General features: G+C 42.8%; 1 protein-coding gene across 1 annotated transcript in view; it reads right to left on the bottom strand.

The window, feature by feature from the left end:
- LOC118390201 (cGMP-dependent 3',5'-cyclic phosphodiesterase-like) overlaps positions 1–18,103 on the bottom strand; it is a 49,125-nt gene that overhangs the window by 11,432 nt on the left and 19,590 nt on the right. Inside the window, exons 2-7 of the mRNA XM_035780537.2 lie at positions 8,118–8,207; positions 5,045–5,136; positions 3,461–3,570; positions 2,959–3,014; positions 2,806–2,865; positions 2,532–2,685 (exon numbers count right to left, since the gene is read on the bottom strand). Coding sequence (XP_035636430.1) covers positions 2,532–2,685; positions 2,806–2,865; positions 2,959–3,014; positions 3,461–3,570; positions 5,045–5,136; positions 8,118–8,207 — 562 coding nt within the window. The remainder of the gene's footprint in view (positions 1–2,531; positions 2,686–2,805; positions 2,866–2,958; positions 3,015–3,460; positions 3,571–5,044; positions 5,137–8,117; positions 8,208–18,103) is intronic.

Raw genomic sequence — 18,103 nt, 5'->3', positions numbered from 1 at the left:
CTCAGCATTGATGTATCTACATTGGCAAGAAAACGTATGTGAACCCTTTGGAATTACCTGGATTTCTGCATAAATTGGTCATGATATTTGATCTGATCTTCATCTTAGTCACAACAAGACAAACACAGTGTGCTTAAACTAATAATACACAAATTATTGTATTTTTCTTGTCTATATTGAATACATCATTTAAACATTCACAGTGTAGGTTGGAAAAAGTATGTGAACCCCTAGGCTGATGACTTTTCCAAGTCAGGAGTCAGCTAACCTGGAGTCCATTCAATGAGACGAGATTGGAGATGTTGGTAAGAGCTGCCCTGCCCTATAAAAAACACCCACAAAATTTGAGTTTGCTATTCACAAGAAGCTTTGCCTGATGTGAACCATGCCTCGAACAAAAGTGATCTCAGAAGATTAAATCAAATCAAATGTATTTATATAGCCCTTCGTACATCAGCTGATATCTCAAAGTGCTGTACAGAAACCCAGCCTAAAACCCCAAACAGCAAGCAATGCAGGTGTAGAAGCACGGTGGCTAGGAAAAACTCCCTAGAAAGGCCAAAATCTAGAGAGGAACCAGGCTATGTTGGGTGGCCAGTCCTCTTCTGGCTGTGCCGGGTGGAGATTATAACAGAACATGGCCAAGATGTTCAAATGTTCATAAATGACCAGCATGGTCCAATAATAATAAGGCAGAACAGTTTAAACTGGAGCAGCAGCACGGCCAGGTGGACTGGGGACAGCAAGGAGTCATCATGTCAGGTAGTCCTGGGGCATGGTCCTAGGGCTCAGGTCCTCCGAGAGAGAGAAAGAAAGAGAGAAGGAGAGAATTAGAGAATGCACACTTAGATTCACACAGGACACCGAATAGGACAGGAGAAGTACTCCAGATATAACAAACTGACCCTAGCCCCCCGACACATAAACTACTGCAGCATAAATACTGGAGGCTGAGACAGGAGGGGTCAGGAGACACTGTGGCCCCATCCGAGGACACCCCGGACAGGGCCAAACAGGAAGGATATAACCCCACCCACTTTGCCAAAGCACAGCCCCCACACCACTAGAGGGATATCTTCAACCACCAACTTACCATCCTGAGACAAGGCTGAGTATAGCCCACAAAAGATCTCCGCCATGGCACAACCCAAAGGGGGGCGCCAACCCAGACAGGATGACCACATCAGTGAATCAACCCACTCAGGTGACGCACCCCTTCCAGGGACGGCATGAGAGAGCCCCAGTAAGCCAGTGACTTAGCCCCTGTAATAGGGTTGGAGGCAGAGAATCCCAGTGGAAAGAGGGGAACCGGCCAGGCAGAGAATTTAAGAGGCAATTAAGAATTGTTGACTTGAATAAAGCTGGAAATGGTTGCAAAAGTATCTCTAAAAGCTTTTTATGTTCATCAGTCCACGGTAAGACAAATTGTCTATAAATGGAGAAAGTTCAGCACTGTTGCTACTCTCTCTAGGAGTGGCCGTTTGCAAAGATGACTGCAAAAGCACAGTGCAGAATGCTCAATGAGGTTAAGAAGAATCCTGGGATGTCAGCTATAGACTTACAGAAATCTCTTGAACATGCTAACATCTCTGCTGATGAGTCTACGATACGTAAAACACTAAACAAGAATAGTGTTCATGGGAGGACACCACGGAAGAATCCACTGCTGTCCAAAAAAAAACATTGCTGCACATCTGAAGTTCGGAAAATAGCACCTAGATGTTCCACAGTGCTTCTGGCAAAATATTCTGTGGACAGATTAAACTAAAGTTGAGTTGTTTGGAAGGAACACACAGCACTATGTGTGGAGAAAGAAAGGCACAGCACACCAACATCAAAACCTCATCCCAACTGTAAAGTATGGTGGAGGGAGCATCATGATTTGGGGCTGCTTTACTGCCTCGGGGCCTGCACAGCTTGCTATCATCAACGGAAAAATTAATTCCCAAGTTTATCGAGATTTTGCAGGAGAATGTAAGGCTATCTGTCTGCCAATTGAAGTTCAACAGAAGTTGGGTGATGCAACAGGACAATGGCCCAAAGCACAGAAGTAAATCAACAACAGAATGGCTTCAACAGAAGAAAATGTGCCTTCTGGAGTGGCCCAGTCAAAGCCCTGACCTCAACACGATTTAAATTGCTGTGGCATCACCTCGAGAGCGGTACACACCAGACATCCTAAGAATATTGCTGAACTGAAAAAGTTTTGTAAAGATGAATGGTCCAAAATTACTCCTGACCGTTGTGCAGGTCTGATCCACAACTACAGAAAACATTTGGTTGAGATTAGTGCTGCCGAAGGAGGGTCCACCCGACACTGCATGTTTACACGGTGTGTTCAATAAAGACATGAAAACGTATAATTGTTTGTGTGTTATTAGTTTAAGCAGACTGTGTTTGTGTATTTTTGTGACTTAGATGAAGACCAATTTATGCAGAAATACCAGTAATTCCAAAGGCATCACATACTTTTTCTTGCCACTGTATCGACAACAAAATACAGGTGCATGTCTCCCATCCCACTATCATACCGCAAAGCCTCAGGATCTGATGATCCAGTGCACTGTAGTCCACATCAGGTGTTGTCCTCCTGTTCAGGGAGAGAAATGGTGTCCTGTTGACCTCTGACCCCTGGGTGAGCCTTTGGTCCTGCAAAGCCTGGACTCTCTTACAGGCTATGGTGACCTGTGAGAGACAATCAGAGTTATACCAGCAAATGTCAGCTACATTCAGAGCAGGCCTGCTGTCCCCAAATATGATCCCATGAAAGGACCGGTGGGTCTGGAGAAGGCATTTCAGACTCACATGTTTCTCCAGGACATCAAGGCTTTGTTCCTGAGCTATAGTGGGCAGTGCACAGCAAACCTTTTAGAATAGAGAAGACACAGAGTTTTTAGAAAGTATTATCTTTCACACTGTAAGGCAGAGAGGTGAGAGGGTTCAGTGGAGCATGCTCACCAAGAGGAGGGCGGTAGCTACTCCTTGGTCCCAGTCCAGAATTGGAATGATCAACACTGGGGTGGAGGTGGAGAAGATGGAGAGAAAATTATAGAAAATGAGAGGGTGGAGAGGAGGGACGTATTAGCCTGGAGGAGGACTGTGCACTCTTTTGAACTCTCCTTGAACTCTCTCAAATCATTTAGAGTAGAGTTGCTGTTGTTCACGCTGCAACCCACACAGATACTGATACTGGGAGGCAGGCAGCCTAGAGTTTAGAGCATTGGACCAGTAACAGACCGCTTGTTAGTTCAAATCCCCAAGCCGATAATGTGAACAAATCTGTAGATGTGCCCTTTAGCAAGGCACTTAACCCTAATTGCTCCAGGGTCACCCTCTCAGAGGGTCTCTCAGGTAGATTTGGAATATGCAAAAAACATATTTTAAATTTACACGTGTGAAATAGGACAATTATAAACACCCACCAAATTATTATGACAGATAGACAAAAACAAACACACACCTCTTTTGTCCTGCTGCAGTGGTTCTGTTAGTCTCTCTCTCTGTTGCTCCTGCAGCTCTGAGGAAGGAAGACCCTCACACTGTACTCTCCTCTGCTGGACAACCACATTCCTGAGAGAGACAAAGATTTTATTGATTGGTCACACTTTATTTGGATAGTCCGGATTTTCCATCTACAGATGCCCTTACAGATGGTCATACTATCAGAAAACTATCTGTTGATGAGCAACTGCTTGATCATGTTACGGTTAGGTTTAGAATAAGTGTTACGGTAAGGGCTACGGCTAAGCTTAAATTTAGGTTTAGGATAAGGGTTAAGGTTAGGATTAGAGCTAGGGTAAGTAGATAGTTCGTTGAAATGTTATTGATAGTCAAATAAAGTATTGCCAATTGATTTAAAGGGTAGGAAGCATGAGCTTTTACTCATCAAAGTAACAACACAAAGTGGTCAAAGACTTAGTAACTTAGTTGTAGTCACGATCTAGTTACCTATAACTACGTTTTTACATATTTATTAACTTATTTCTGGATATCTTCAGAACTACCCACAACGCACTATTTCTCAACGTCATATGGAGAACCGGTGTTACCTAGCTAGTTCCATCTGGCTAACGTTAGCTACTAGCCATGCTAGCATGTAATTACATTCCAAACCAAGTGTTGGCGCTAGTGAGCTACTATGTACATCCACGCAGAATAAAACATATAAATGAATGCCAAAAATGATCTGCTCTTCTCCTGTGCGTTTGGTAGTAGTAGACGAGCGAGCTAGTAAGTGTTGAAGTTTTTTCCTTTGTCCGTAGCTAGTGCTCCTTTTCATTTCAGACCCAACAGCTTTTTTTAAAGTGCAACCCAACAGGTTTTTGAGAAGCTAAATATTCCAAGTAGGTGTGTTGTTGGGTGCAGTAATACCCACAAGGACATGGTTACAACTTATTTGTGGCCCAAAAACAAGAAGCTAGCTTTGAGGTGTGACTGGTTTGTCCGGTTGAAGCGAGCGTATTGGGGTAAGGGAACCGGGGGCATGTCTACTGTATGTTGTACTTATTTCACCCAAGAGGATTTCGATGGCTATAACCAGTGGAAGACAGGATTCGGTAAGGAGACTCCGACTGAAACCAGGTGCTGCACCGAGTGTGAATGTGAAGCCTGCAACCTGTTTCCTACCGACCTTCCAGGTACATACAAAATTGCCCACCAAATTTGGTCAATATCATTGCATTGCATACCAAAAGTTGTCCGCCAAAAGTTGAGCACCTAAAATGTTCTTCCAATATTGTCTGCCAAATTAGTATACCAAAAGTTGGCTGGCTATCTAGGTCAATTGGTAAGCTAGCTAGCTAATTCACTTTTAGCCAGGTAGGTAACAACCAAAGCCATCTAGATAATATAACATATTATTAGAGATATTTCCTATATTATAGAATATTGCTTGTATGTCATAAATGACAGGTAGTCTTTATAAAAAGACACAATGCATTTGGCTGATATATTACATTACAAACAATGTCACTTGAGGGAGAATGAAGACTAAATTATGACTGTCTGAAGTACAGGTCAACTGGGCACCACATCAGCCTATTACCTGAGTTTCCCCTCCTTCTGTAGCTCATGAGGTGGTTCTTCACACCACAAGCATCCTGTCTCTGCATCTAATAGATAGATGTATACACTGTCCTATAATAGAGAGGGGGGGAATGCAGACTGTTAATGAGGGGATTAAAAACCACATGCACTCCCCTCCATATGTATTTTTGGACAGTAAAGCTAAAAACTCCTGTATTCTCATTCAAGATATAATGTTTCATATTAGACGACAGTAAAGAATGTCAGATTTTGTTTGAGGGTATTTTCATACATATCTGTTGTGAAAGCACTTTCTGTTTCTAGTGCCCCCATTTCAGCAAGTCTACAATTATTTGGACAAATTCACTTATAGTGTATTACGTTTAGTCAAAAGTTTGTATTTAGTCCCATATTCCTAGCATTCAATGACTACATCAAGCTTGTGGCTCTACAAACTTGTTGGATGCATTTGTTTTGCCCAATAGGAACTGAATGATGAATAATGTCTTGTGTCATTTTGTAGTCACTTTTATTGTGAGTAAGAATCAAATGTGTTTCTGAACACTTCTACATTCATGTGTATGCTACCATGAGTATGGATAAAAACGAATGGGTTGTCAATAATGATGAGTGAGAAATTTTACAGGGGCACAAACATACCCCCCAGAAATGCTAACCTGCCATGTTAGTGGTAATGGTGAGAGGTTCCCTGACCGCTGGCTACGTCCCTTCCGTCTTCAAGAGAGCGAGAGTTGCACCCCTTCTGAAAAAACCTACACTCGATCCCTCCGATGTCAACAACTACAGACCAGTATCCCTTCTTTCTTTTCTCTCCAAAACTCTTGAACGTGCCGTCCTTGGCCAGCTCTCCCGCTATCTCTCTCAGAATGACCTTCTTGATCCAAATCAGTCAGGTTTCAAGACTAGTCATTCAACTGAGACTGCTCTTCTCTGTATCACGGAGGCGCTCCGCACTGCTAAAGCTAACTCTCTCTCCTCTGCTCTCATCCTTCTAGACCTATCGGCTGCCTTCGATACTGTGAACCATCAGATCCTCCTCTCCACCCTCTCCGAGTTGGGAATCTCCGGCGCGGCCCACGCTTGGATTGCGTCCTACCTGACAGGTCGCTCCTACCAGGTGGCGTGGCGAGAATCTGTCTCCTCACCACGCGCTCTCACCACTGGTGTCCCCCAGGGCTCTGTTCTAGGCCCTCTCCTATTCTCGCTATACACCAAGTCACTTGGCTCTGTCATAACCTCACATGGTCTCTCCTATCATTGCTATGCAGACGACACACAATTAATCTTCTCCTTTCCCCCTTCTGATGACCAGGTGGCGAATCGCATCTCTGCATGTCTGGCAGACATATCAGTGTGGATGACAGATCACCACCTCAAGCTGAACCTCGGCAAGACGGAGCTGCTCTTCCTCCCGGGAAGGACTGCCCGTTCCATGATCTCGCCATCACGGTTGACAACTCCATTGTGTCCTCCTCCCAGAGCGCTAAGAACCTTGGCGTGATCCTGGACAACACCCTGTCGTTCTCAACTAACATCAAGGCGGTGGCCCGTTCCTGTAGGTTCATGCTCTACAACATCCGCAGAGTACGACCCTGCCTCACACAGGAAGCGGCGCAGGTCCTAATCCAGGCACTTGTCATCTCCCGTCTGGATTACTGCAACTCGCTGTTGGCTGGGCTCCCTGCCTGTGCCATTAAACCCCTACAACTCATCCAGAACGCCGCAGCCCGTCTGGTGTTCAACCTTCCCAAGTTCTCTCACGTCACCCCGCTCCTCCGCTCTCTCCACTGGCTTCCAGTTGAAGCTCGCATCCGCTACAAGACCATGGTGCTTGCCTACGGAGCTGTGAGGGGAACGGCACCTCAGTACCTCCAGGCTCTGATCAGGCCCTACACCCAAACAAGGGCACTGCGTTCATCCACCTCTGGCCTGCTCGCCTCCCTACCACTGAGGAAGTACAGTTCCCGCTCAGCCCAGTCAAAACTGTTCGCTGCTCTGGCTCCCCAATGGTGGAACACACTCCCTCACGACGCCAGGACAGCGGAGTCAATCACCACCTTCCGGAGACACCTGAAACCCCACCTCTTTAAGGAATACCTAGGATAGGATAAAGTGATCCTTCTCACCCCCCTTAAAATATTTAGATGCACTATTGTAAAGTGGCTGTTCCACTGGATGTCATAAGGTGAATGCACCAATTTGTAAGTCGCTCTGGATAAGAGCGTCTGCTAAATGACTTAAATGTAAATGTAGGTTAGCATATCTTGGGGGTATGATATAAAATGCTAACCTACCCTGTTAGTGGTAATGGTGAGAGGTTAGCATGTCTTCTTGGTATGATATAAAATGCTAAGGTTAGCATGTAACATTCTCACTCATCATTATTCACTGTTCATTCTTCTTCTTAATCATGGCAAGGTTAATTTAGTGTTTGGAAACATCTCATCTACTCACTTAGAAAGAAAATGACTCCAGCCATCATTTACCATTCAGTTCCTATTGGGCAAAACATAATCCAAAACAAACCGCAAATGCATCCAACAAGTTTGTAGTCACAAGCTTGATGTAGTCATTGTGTGCAAGGAATATGGGACTAAATACTAAAGTTTTGACTTCTTTAACACCCTGTAAGCTATTTTTTCCAAATACTTATGACACGGGACGTAGATACTGTACACATTCCTTTCTAAACAGTGAAACAGATATATGAACATACCCTGAAATCAAGGTGACATTCTGTACTGTTGTCTGATATAAAAATTTTATCTAAATTCCAAAATGCTGGTGTATAGAGCCAAAATAAAATAAAAATAGCTTCACCGTCCAAATACATATGGAGGGGAGTGTATGTATGCCTTAAGACCAAGCAGGAGAAAATATGGTTGGAATATGACATTTTCTTCAGTACTTGGTCAAACATGTACAAGTGGATGGTATTTGGCCTGTTTTGTGTCATTCACTTGGTTTCCTGTTTCTCTGTAAGCTCTACCCAAGGGAGAATACAGTATGTTGGTGAGTAGGATGGAGACAGACTTTAGATATAAATCATGACAGAGACAGTAGAAACACACCACTTCAGAAAGGACAGCCTGGAGAGCCTTTCTGATGGCATCCCGCAGGGAAGAGGAGTCTGTGACTGAGGCCAGTCGGAGAAATTCATCCTGGGAAATAAAGTAAAGGGAAATAATCATTTATATCATGGTGACTTTGATGCAAAGGTACACAGAGGAGAAGGAGCAGGAATGGGCTCTGGATGTTACTCACACAGAGCTGCCTCTCCAGTAGCTCATATTCACTGGAGACACATGCACTGTAGAATACAGCCAGACCGACCGGTGACGCATACAACACACTCACTATTACAGCAATCAATGCTAAATATTAGGATATATCTCAAAGGATGTAGCCGGGTCAATTCTCTAACTGTCAAACTGTGACTGGCAACCAAACACTCAGCCTCCAAAAACTGTAAGTCAGAATATTTTTGTCTTTTAACAGAAACTCTTATCCAAAGCGACTTACAGGAGCAATTAGGGTTAAGTGCCTTGCTCAAGGGCACATCGACAGGTTTTTCACCTAGTCGGCTAGGGGATTTTAACCAGAGACCTTTCAGTTACTGACCCAACACTTTTAACCGATAGGCTACCTGCACCCCAAATGACAGTAAGTTACAGTCATAACCAAAATTAATGGATCGCTTGATAAAGATGAACAAAAAATACTATATAAAATAAATAGTACAAATACTGAACAACACTGAGTGTACAAAACATTAAGAACACATGCTCTTTCCATGACAGACTGACCAGGTGAATCCAGAGGTGAAGGTTATGATCCCTTATGGATGTCATTTAGTGTAGATGAAGGGGAGGATTTTTAAGTCTTGAGAACACTGAGACATGGATTGTATATGTGTGCCATTCAGAGGGTGAATGGGCAAGTAGCTGCTTTTGAACAGGGTATGGTAGTATGTGCCAGGCGCACCGGTTTGTGTCAAGAACTGCAAAGTTGATAGGCTTTTCATGCTCAACAGTTTCCCATGTGTATCAAAAATGGTCCACCACTCAAACGACATTCAGCCAAGCATTAGAGTCAACATGGGCCAGCATCCTCTGGAATGCTTTCGAAACACCTTGTAGAGTACATACCCCCAACCAATTGAGGCTGTTCTGAGTGCTAAAGTAGGGGGGTGCAACTCAATAGTAGGAAAATGTTCCTAATTATTTGTATACTCGGTGTATATTGTATGCAAAAAAAAATGGAAATTACATAATTTTATACTAATTCAATTGTATTAAAGAGAAATAATTAAAACATCTAAAAAAGATACGTGCCAAAATCTTTGGCACCCCTAAAGATTCTTATGAATAAATATGTAACGAAGTTCGTCTGTTGTTTGAAGAGAGTCAGACCGAAATGCAGCGTGTAGGTTACTCATGACTTTTAATAAAGATAATGCGGTACATGAAATAACTGAAAATACAAAAACAACAAACGAGTGAAACTAATACAGCCTATCTGGTGACTAACACAGAGACAGGTACAATCACCCACGAAATACAACGCGCACTCAGGCTACCTAAATACGGTTCCCAATCCGAGACAACGAGAATCAGCTGACTCCAATTAGGAATCGCCTCAGGCAGCCAAGCCTAACTAGACACACCCCTAATAATACCCACTCCCAATTAATACAAACCCCAATACGAAATACAACATATAAACCCATGTCACACCCTGGCCTACCCAAACATAACAAAAACACAAGATACAATGACCAAGGCGTGACAAAATAAACTAAATTAAATTAACATTCTTTGTTTTTAAATTAATCTCTCAATTGTGGCCTTGTATGGCTTCCTGTTTCACTGGGGTACAAAAACGAGATAAAGCATATAAATTCATTTGTCATCCATCACCAAGGGGAAAAGTAAAGAACTCACAAATTAAGAGAAATTGTTGTTGACTTTTATAAATCAGGCAATGGGTACAGAAAAACAACTGATAAACCAAATACTGCTTACCACTATTAGGGCACCAATTACAGATGTAGGATCTTAATTTGAGCCAGTTTGCTACAGCAGGAAAATAATCCTGCATCAACAGGAAATGTAAATTATTATGTGGATTATAATTAATGGGCATTTTTTGTAGGGGTTGATACATTTTTCGTTACGGCAAATCAAGTCTTTTTAAACCTTGAATACACTACATTTTGCATTTCCTGTTGTACAGGAAAATTCTCCGCACAACAGAGTGATCAAATTAAGAAATTTAAAACCACTGCAACAGTGGTACATTTGCCTGGGGGAATGTGACGGAAGATGGAGGAAACTGAGGTTTTGTTTGAAACTGCTAGTGACCCATGAAGCTAGTACAGAAAGTGAGAATGAGTGGGACCCATTGGCGAAAAAAAAGGGGAAACAAGAGAAGTAAAGCTATGTTGGAAAATAGGAAACCACTAGACTCGTTTTTAGTCGGAGTCAGGGTTTTGGATCAATGCTACTTAGGAAATCTGTTTAACTTCTCCAGGAAAATCTGGAATGTGTTGGAGGAAAGTGTGGAGTCAGTGAGAGTCACTAGAAGTGTAAACAGTGGGTTTACTGCCTTGTTCAGGGGCAAAACAACAGATTTTTACCTTGTCATCTTGGGGAGTCGATCCACCAACCTTTTGGTTACTGGCCCAACGCTCTAACCACTAGGCTACCTGTCTCCCCCATGGGGATGATGATGCAATCTTTGCAAGAGGGAGGGAATCTGATTTCATTGGTCCTCGGCTCAGGTGAGCCACTTTCGTAACACTGGTTCCGAGTTGAACTCAGAGTTGACCAAAATTACCTTGCTAATTCCTTAAACCTGCTTCATAGGACACTCCTCTGGAGTTTGCTAAATGGCGCTGGCACTTGGATTAGAACCGGGTGCTATGGTCAGATGAGACAAAAATAAAGCTCTTTGGCCACACACACCAGTGGTGGGTTTGAAAGAAGGATGCATATAAGAAAATTATCTCATATCTACTGTACAATATGGTGGTGGATCCTTGATATTATGGGGCTGTTTTTCTCTTGTTAAGGTTAACGGCATCATGAACTCTACCAAGTACCAGGACATTTTAGTCAAAAACCTGATTGCCTCTATCAGGAGGCTGAAACTTGGTCACGGGTGGATTTTCTAGCAAGACAATGACCTCAAGCACACATCAAAATTCACCATGGAACCACAAAATAGCCATCTTTAGTCTCCAGACTTGAACCCTGTTGAAAACCTGTGATTTGAATTGCAGGGGGCAGTCTGTAAGCGCAGAATGAAGCATATCAAGGATCTGGAAAGACTGTATCTATGAATGGGGTAAGATCCCTCCCAATGTGTTCTTTAATCTCATAAAACATTATGGAAAAAGGCTAAGTGCCAAGGGGAGGATGCACAACGTATTGAAAACAGGGGAGCCAATAATTTTGACACATATCTTATTTAGATTTTATTTTTTTACTTTTCTATTAGTATAATATAATTTTGTTTGAGCATACCATATAGCTCATTATTTGTCTTTTTTGCTAACTTTATGCCAATCATGTCACGCCCTGACCTTAGTTTTCTTTATTATTTTGGTTAGGTCAGGGTGTGACATGGGTGATTATACGTTTTTGTATGTTTATGGGGTTGTTACCAGTCTAGGGGTTTTGTATGTCTATGGTTGTCTAGATTGGTTCTCAATTAGGTGGCAGCTGTTTATCAATCTCTCTGATTGGGAACCATATTTAGGCAGCCATATTACTTGAGTATTTCATGGGTGATTATCTATGTCTAATGGATGTTGCATGTTTTGCACTCAGTGTTGATAGCGGTCACGGTCGTGTTGTTATTGTTTGTTTCGTGTTATTTCGTCTTACATTAAAAGTATGTATTCACATCACACTGCGCTTTGGTCTCCTCACTACGACAAGTGTGACAAATCATTTCTGTTGTGGCTGTATTTTCCTTTTCATTGCATTATCAAAGAACATGTGGCTTTATCCGTGCCTTCATAATTTTGCACAATTAAAATGGAAGCTAGTTTTAATATTGTTTTATAGCTGTGTTTTTAGCAATATCAACAACACTTTAATGTTCACACGCATGGGGAATGCACCTGGAGAGGGTCCCTGTTTTTTATAATGCATGATCATTTATTGAAGTTCATAAACTTGGACTTTTATCAGCTCTCTGGGCCAGATGAATATAGAACACCAAGGATGATTAACATTTATAGTTAAGTGATAATTAATTTCAATCTTCCACACATACATACACACCACAGGAGGCTGCTGAGGGGAGGAAGGCTCATAATAATGTCTGGAATGGAGTGAATGGAATGGTAGCAAACACATGGAAACTATGTGTTTGATGTGCTGGATACCATTCCATTAATTCCGTTCGAGCCATTACTATGAGCCCGTCCTCCCCAAATAAGGTGCAACCAGCCGCCTGTGGTACAAACATACTTGCCACACAGGAAACCTTCACTTGCGTTAGTCTAAGTTACAAACAGGTCTGGAGAAACAACTTCATCATACACAGTGATCATCCTTAATCCCAGAAACCAGAGTAGCGTTGCAAATGGAGGGTATATTACTGGAAAGTAATGTGTGTGTCTCCACCACAAAATCGACAGATAGCTAACAACTCTAATAATAATGAAGATCCAGGAGGCAGGAATACCATTTGGGTTCTTTAGTAAGGATGATAGTAAAACTGCAATACGAGAAAATATGTATCACAACATGTTCTGCATCCATTCACATCAAGCAAACACAAAGGCATACAAATAATGATTTAGAAATAAACCAATGAATCCGTGAACTTACCATCCCGAGCTAACAAGGAATAGGGCCTAGCTTAGCTAGCAAGGATAAAATGACTTGCAGAAAGTATGACAATTCTAATGACAGGAACATATGCATAAAATGACTGAAACCCAGTACACACAACTATGTACACATACAATGTAATTAAAATAATACAATCTCGTAACATACTAAGCACTGAAATTAGCCAGATACATACAAAGACAAGAAGCTAGCAACATTTCATCACGGAATGGGAGCTAGCATGCTAACACACAATGTTAAGTGGTTATCGTCACAGCTGTGTATATTCCCCCGCAAGTGTATACCAAGACGGCCATCAGGGAACTTCACTGGACTTTATGCAAACTGGAAACCATCTATCCTGAGGCTGCATTTATTGTAGCTGGGGATTTTAACAAAGCTAATCTGAGAACAAGGCTACCTAAATTCTATCAGCATATTGATTTCAGTACACGAGCGAGTAACACATTCGAACACTGCTACTCTAACTTCTGCGATGCATACAAGGCCCTCCCACGCCCTCCTTTTGGCAAATCTGACCATGACTCCATCTTGTTGCTCCACTCCTATAGGCAGAAACTAAAACAGGAAGCACCCATGCTCAGACACGAGAGGTATGTGGCAGGGTCTACAGTCAATCACGGACTACAAAAGGAAAACCAGCCCCATCGCGGACAACGATTTCTTGCTCCCAGACAAACTAAACAACTTCTTTGCTCGCTTTGAGGACAACACAGTGCCACTGACTACTGCCCGCTACCAAAACCTGCGGGTTCTCCTTCACAGCTAACGTGAGTAAAACATTTAAACGTGTTAAACCTCGCAAGGCTGCCGGCCCAGACGGCATCCCCAGCCGCGTCCTCAGAGCATGCGCAGACCAGCTGGCTGGTGTGTTTATGGACATATTCTATAAATCCTTATCCCAGTCTGCTGTTCCCACATGCTTCAAGAGGGCCACCATTGTTCCTGTTCCCAAGAAAGCTAACTGAGCTAAATGACTATCGCCCCGTAGCACTCACTTCCGTCATCATGAAGTGCTTTGAGAGACTAGTCAAGGACCATATCACCTCCACCCTACCTGACACCCTAGACCCACTCCAATTTGCATACCGCCCCAATAGGTCCACAGACGACGCAATCGCAGTCACACTGCACACTTCCCTAACCCATCTGGACAAGAGGAATACCTATGTAAGAATGCTGTTCATCGACTACAGCATTTAACACCATAGTACCCTCCAAACTCGTCATTAAGCTCAAGACCCTGGGTCTCGACCCCGCACTGTGCAACTGGATCCTGGACTTCCTGATGGACCGCCCCCAGGTGGTGAGGGTAGGAAACAACATCTCCACCCCGCTGATCCTCAACACTGGGGCCCCACAAGGGTGCTTTCTCAGCCCTCTCCTGTACTCCCTGTTCACCCATGACTGCATGGCCATGCACGCCTCCAACTCAATCATCAAGTTTGCAGACGACACTACAGTGGTAGGTTTGATTACCAACAACGACGAGACTGCCTTCAGGGAGGAGGTGAGGGCCCTCGGGGTGTGGTGCCAGGAAAACAACCTCACACTCAATGTCAACAAAACAAAGGAGATGATCATGGACTGCAGGAAACAGCAGAGGGAGCAGCCCCCTATCCACATTGACGTGACAGTAGTGGAGAAGGTGGAAAGTTTTAAGTTCCTCGGCGTACACATCACTGACAAACTGAAATGGTCAACTCACACAGACTGTGTGGTGAAGAAGGCGCAGCAGTGCCTCTTTAACCTCAGAAGGCTGAAGAAACTCTGGCTTGTCACCAAAAACATTAACCAACTTCTACAGATGCAGAATCGAGAGCATCCTGTCAAGCTGTATCACCGCCTGGTACGGCAACTACTCCGCCCACAACCGTAAGGCTCTCCAGAGGGTAGTGAGGTCTGCACAATGCATCACCGGGGGCAAACTACCTGCCCTCCAGGACACCTACACCACCCGATGTCACAGGAAGGCCAAAAAGATCATCAAGGACAACAACCACCCGAGCCACTGCCTGTTCACCCCGCTATCATCCAGAAGGCGAGGTCAGAACAGGTGCATCAAAGCGGGGGCCGAGAGACTGAAAAACAGCTTCTATCTCAAGGCCATCAGACTGTTAAACAGCCACCACTAGCACAGAGAGGCGGCAGCCTACCTACAGACTTGATATCATTGGCCACTTTAATAAATGGAACACTGGTCACTTTATTAATTCCACTTTAAGAATGTTTACATATCTCACATTACTCATCTCATATGTATATACTGTATACTGTATCATTCACTATCTATTCTTTACTATCTATTGCATCTTAGCTGCTCTGTCACTGCTCACCCATATATTTAATACTTACATTGTAATAATTCTCATCCCATTCCTTTACTAGATTGTGTGTATTAGGTTTTGTTGTGGAATTTGTTAGATATTACCTGTTAGATACTGCTGCACTGTCTGTCGGGTCTAGAAGCATAAGCATTTCGCTACACTCGCAATAATGCCTACTAACCACGTGTATGTGACCAATACAATTTTAGATTTTTTTTATAAAGTGTATGGCGATTTGTTAGCTCAGTTCGCTTAGCACATTTGCGAACTTAAAAGCTTTAACAAAGATGTGAATACATGAAGCTGACAGAAATCACAGTTTGTATTAAGGAAAGCATGTGCTAAACACTTAAACAACATGTACCTACTTAAAGACATATCTTTCCAAGGCCAAAACAGGAGCAGATGGGAAATCTAAATAAGAACGATCTAAATGAAAATATCACTTCATTTTTTTAAACCAATATAAAATGAACTCAACAATACAGTGTGAAAATAAGCACATTAATACATCAAATATATATAACTAACCCGTATGTGATTAAATCTTTCACTAGATGGCAACTTCAACTTGTCTTGAACTGCTGTTCCACCATGACAATGATTATTTTACAATAATAGAAGGAGAAAGATGTAAAACAGTGGTCACCAACCGGTCAATCCGGATCTCCAAGACATTCCTAGTCTATCACCTAACAGAGGATACGTTCATTACAGTTAACTGCACTTCAGATTGCAGCCTAAATAAATGCTTCACAGAGTTCAAGTAACAGACATATCTCAACATCAACTGTTCGGAGGAGACTGAGTGAATCAGGCCTTCAAGGTCAAATTGCTGCAAAGGAACCACTACTAGAGGACACCAATAATAAGAATATACTTTCTTGGGCCAAGAAACATGAGCAATGGACAATAGACTGGTGGAAATCTGTCCTTTTGGACTGATGAGTCAAAATTTGCGATTTTTGGTTCCAACCACTGTGTCTTTGTGAGACGCAGAGTAGGTGAATGGATGATCTCTGCATGTGTGGTTCCCACCGTGAGGAGGTGTGATGGTGTGGGGTGCTTTGCTGGGGACACTGTCAGTGATTTATTTAGAATTCAAGGCACACTTAACCAGCATGGCTATCACAGCATTCTGCAGCATTACATCATCCCATCTGTTTTGCGTTTCGTGGGACTATCATTTGTTTTTCAACAGGGCAATGACCCAACACACCTTCAGGCTGTGTAAGGGCTATTTGACCAAGAAGGAGAGTGATGGAGTGTTGCATCAAATGACCTGGCCTCCACAGACACCCTATTATTCTACAATGTAGAAAATAGTAAAAATAAAGAAAAACCCTTGAGTAGGTGTATCCAAACCTTTGACTGGTAGTGTATATATAATACATTTTGACACACTCAATATTTCTTTGTTGTAAATGTTTTGGCGCCAAACTGGTGGCATTTGTGAAAAAAGTCTATATTTGGCAAAGTTAATTGAAAATAATGCCATTGTTAATTAGATGCTATTTTCATTCATTAGGTTATTTTCTCTTGAACCATAATACACTTTTTAAAAGTTATTCAAGTATACATTTCCAAAGTTACCATAGATTACCTGTTAATTACCAAAATGACTGAAGATTCCAGTAACTTTAGTAAATGACCGGTAGCTTTGCAACCCTAAACCAGAGTGAGTTAAGGCACAGTGCACTATTCAGACCCCTTGACTTTGTCCACATTTTATTATGTTACATCCTTATTCTAAAATGGATTAAGTAAAAACATTTCCTCATCAATCTACACACAATACCCCATAATGACAAAGCAAAAACATTATTTACATAAGTATTCAGACCCTTTACTATGAGACTCGAAATTGAGCTCAGGTGCATCCTGTTTCTACAACTTTATTGGAGCCCACCTGTGGTAAATTCAATTGATTGGACATGATTTGAAAAGGCACACACCTATCTATATAAGGTCCCACAGTTGAAATTGCATGTCAGAGCAATAACCAAGCCATGAGGTCAAAGGAATTGTCCGTAGAGCTCCGAGACAGGATTGTGTCGAGGCACAGATCTTGGGAAGGGTACCAAAGAATGTCTGCAGCATTGAAGGTCCCCAAGAACACAGTGGCCTGCATCATTCTTAAATGGAAGAAGTTTGGAACCACCCAGACTCTTCCTAGAGCTACCCCAGTAGGGTGGGTGTGTGGAGGGAGGGAGGATGTGGAGCGGAGCACCCATTGCATCTGGAGTCATGTGTCTGCTGGGTGAATTTATCTATGCTAAAGGTCACAGTAACCTTATGGAGAATATAAGCACTGAGTAATCACATCACCTGGAAAGAATAGGACTCCACCTACACTATATGGCAGGCCTCTCTTCTTTACAATACAGTCCTGCTTCAACTCCTGAGCTGCCTCATCTGAGGTAATTGACGTCTGACTTTCAACCTGTGGCTACGGCAGGCCAGCCTGGAGGTTACCTCTGTCCGAGTTTGAGCAGAATTGAAGTCTCTCATAGGTAGCATAAACACTATCATTGCTGGAAAACAAATTTCAAATCATTCATGAAAGAGGTAGAGCGAATAAAAAAACTCCATCTCAACACATTCACATCAAAGCCTAATCATATTTATTGACTGCTGCTACTAGAGACTGAGTTGGATGGTAGAGGTGTCGGATGAAACCATTTTAACACGACCATGCGGTGACAGAGGGATCCCATTTGTTCCCATTCTCCGGTAGCCTCTGGAACTGCCGATCTGCGGCCAACAAGGCAGAGTTCATCTCAGCCTATGCCTCCCTCCAGTCCCTCGACTTCTTGGCACTGACGGAAACATGGATCACCACAGATAACACTGCTACTCCTA

This window comes from Oncorhynchus keta, chromosome 11 (assembly GCF_023373465.1).
Source record: "Oncorhynchus keta strain PuntledgeMale-10-30-2019 chromosome 11, Oket_V2, whole genome shotgun sequence".
In the NCBI taxonomy this organism is placed as follows: domain Eukaryota; kingdom Metazoa; phylum Chordata; class Actinopteri; order Salmoniformes; family Salmonidae; genus Oncorhynchus; species Oncorhynchus keta.
This window is presented reverse-complemented; position numbering and strand designations above follow the sequence as displayed.